Here is a 2,500-nt window from a genome sequence, read left to right as displayed (position 1 = left end):
ACCATGGCAGCCGCTCGGACCTTGAAGCCTTAGCAACAGGAGACGGGAGAGCATCCTGAAGTGTTGATGTGTGTGTGTGTGTTGTCCTCAGCGCGCGGTGCTGAAATACGAGAATAATGTGATGAATATTCGGCAGTTTAACTGCTCCCCTCACCCCTACTGGCTGCCCAACTTCATGGACGTCTTCACCTGGTCTCTGCCCTTCGTTGGGGAGAAAGGTGAGAGCAGCGTGTCTGTGTGTGTGTGTGTGTGTGTGTGCTGTGTGTGTGTGTGTGTGTGTGTACGTGTACGTGTCTGTGTGAGTGTGTGTGTGTGTGTGTGCGTGTGTCTGTGTGTGTGCGTGTGTGTGTGCGTGTGTGTGTGTCTGTGCGTGTGTGTGTGTGTCTGTGTGTCTGTGCGTGTGTGTGTGTGCCAGAGAAAGAGAGCTCACAGTTGTGTCATCGCCTCACTGTCTCACATAGTGTGTGTTCAAATGTTCCTTGTGTATGAATGCTAGCTGCTAGCTAAAGACTAGCCTCATAATGTCCTCATCCATCGTTAGCCTCCTCCTCAGTCTGTAGCGTCCACAGCATGAGACAGATGCAGTGAGTAATGATGCTCCTCATTGGACAGCAGTGGACGCCATGCGACTGTCTTCAGTCTCATGGCGTCCATGGAAGAGTGTGAAGGTTTGAGTCACATGATGGTGTGTTTCCATAGTGACAGAGATGCTGGTGAACGTGCTGAACATCTGCTCAGACGACGAGCTGATGTCTGAAGGGGACGACACGTGTGAGGGTAAGAGTGTGAAACATGTCCGTTTGTCGCCTTTGTCTGTGTTTGGGTGTGTGGTTGTGTTTGTAAAGGATGAAGTCACACGCTGCTTTGGCTGCTGTGGTTTTGTCGTCGGTACTCTGGGTGTGTGTTTATAAGTAGTTCACAGCTCTCAGGCTGGAGGTCAGAGCGTCCTTGAACAGGCCACTGAGGACGGTTTCAAAATGGCGTCTGCTGGCTGTTAAAGCTCGGTCAGCTCTCACAGTGGAGCTGATTAACCCCTCGCTCTGACGCTGATGGAACCAGCAGTGAAGAGTTTTTCAGACATTTTGATGCGTTGCTGATGAGATCACACACTGAAAATAAACATGGCCGCCACGTCACTGCCGCCTCTTATAATGGAGGATGTTCAGTGACCGTCTTTAGCAGGTCAGGAGTGATAAGAACCGCGCTCACACACAAGGAAATGACATCATGATGGTTCAAGATGGCGGCTGAACAGTGACCACTGATCTATTTTTATTGATAGAAACATATGAAGTGTGTGTGTGTCTGTGTGTGTACAGCTCTGAGACATACTGATGTGTTTAACAGATACCTCCACAGTAAAAAAAACCCGTGGGTGCAGTAATTGGCGTGTTGCCATGGTGACCTGCAGTGCGTGTTTAGCACTGAATATAATTAATCAAATGCAGCAGAGTTTGAGGAAGTGAAACACCGATGGACGCTGAGATGTGGTGTCAGAGGGCCGGAGCTGTGCAGACAGGAAGAGCGTGCTGCATTCAGGGACCAGTGGGATGTTTCAGTTCTTCTGTTGTTTCTGTGTCTGGCTGTGATGATCTGGTGTGTCTGCTGTGTGTGTGTGTCCTGCCGGTGATGACTTCCTGTCCTCTCGCTGTCCTCAGGTGGCGCTCCGGCCGTCAGGAAGGAGGTGATCAGAAATAAGATCCGGGCGATCGGGAAGATGGCCCGCGTCTTCTCCGTGCTCAGGTCAGTGTCGGTCTGATGGACTCATGTCTGTGTTGATGCTGAATGTGAATAAATGAGGTTAGCGGGCCGATCCGTCCTGTTTCCTGCTGCTGCTCCACTTTGCTTCAAGGCTAATGACTGTTCCCTGATTTACATGCGTCCTCCTTTAATCCTGAGCAAGTGTGTCACAATCATTTGTCCCTAAATGGTGAACGCTCCTCTTCAGAAGATGTCTGCCAGTTATTTAAGGCTCAGAAAGAATCAGACTTTATGTAATGCTGCAGGCAGAGAGCTGAGGCTGTCGGCAGCCAATCAGCACGCAGTCCACACACGTGGCCAAAGAAATCACTTCCTGCCAGGCTAACACAGTGCAGAGCGCCACATGTGGAGGTTACCAGCTAACACACACTCGGGGGTCATGTGGTTGATCCCTGATCCCAGGTGGACTTCAGCAGGGTTTGATAGCGGTTAGCTAACAGCAGCCACAAGAACCAGTTTATCAGTCTGTGCTGCAGCACACAGTGTGGATCTGCCGGTCTGATCAGTGTCTGTCTGCGTGTGTGTGTCTGTCTGGGTGTCGACAGAGAGGAGAATGAGAGTGTGTTGCAGCTGAAGGGGCTGACCCCGACAGGAACGCTGCCTCTGGGAGTTTTGTCCGGAGGTCGACAAACGCTGCAAAGCGGTGAGTATGAACCAAATGAACACACACCACACACACCACACACACCACACACACACACACACACACAGAGTCCAGCTGACACTAACTGCCCCGTGC

The 2,500-nt window shown here is 51.1% G+C and overlaps 1 protein-coding gene across 1 annotated transcript in view; it reads left to right on the top strand.

The window, feature by feature from the left end:
- The window catches only part of LOC114444012 (serine/threonine-protein phosphatase 2B catalytic subunit alpha isoform-like), a gene marked incomplete at its 3' end in the record, with an annotated part of 14,626 nt that extends 12,199 nt beyond the window's left edge, over positions 1–2,427 (top strand). Inside the window, 4 exon segments of the mRNA XM_028418408.1 lie at positions 40–218; positions 700–777; positions 1,659–1,743; positions 2,307–2,427. Of these exon segments, the coding sequence (XP_028274209.1) occupies positions 40–218; positions 700–777; positions 1,659–1,743; positions 2,307–2,427 (463 nt within the window).
- Positions 2,428–2,500: the final 73 nt, after the last annotated feature.

Source organism: Parambassis ranga, chromosome 12 (assembly GCF_900634625.1).
Source record: "Parambassis ranga chromosome 12, fParRan2.1, whole genome shotgun sequence".
NCBI classification, from domain to species: Eukaryota; Metazoa; Chordata; class Actinopteri; family Ambassidae; genus Parambassis; species Parambassis ranga.
Note: the sequence above shows the minus strand (reverse complement) of the source record. Positions and strands in the feature narration are given on the sequence as shown.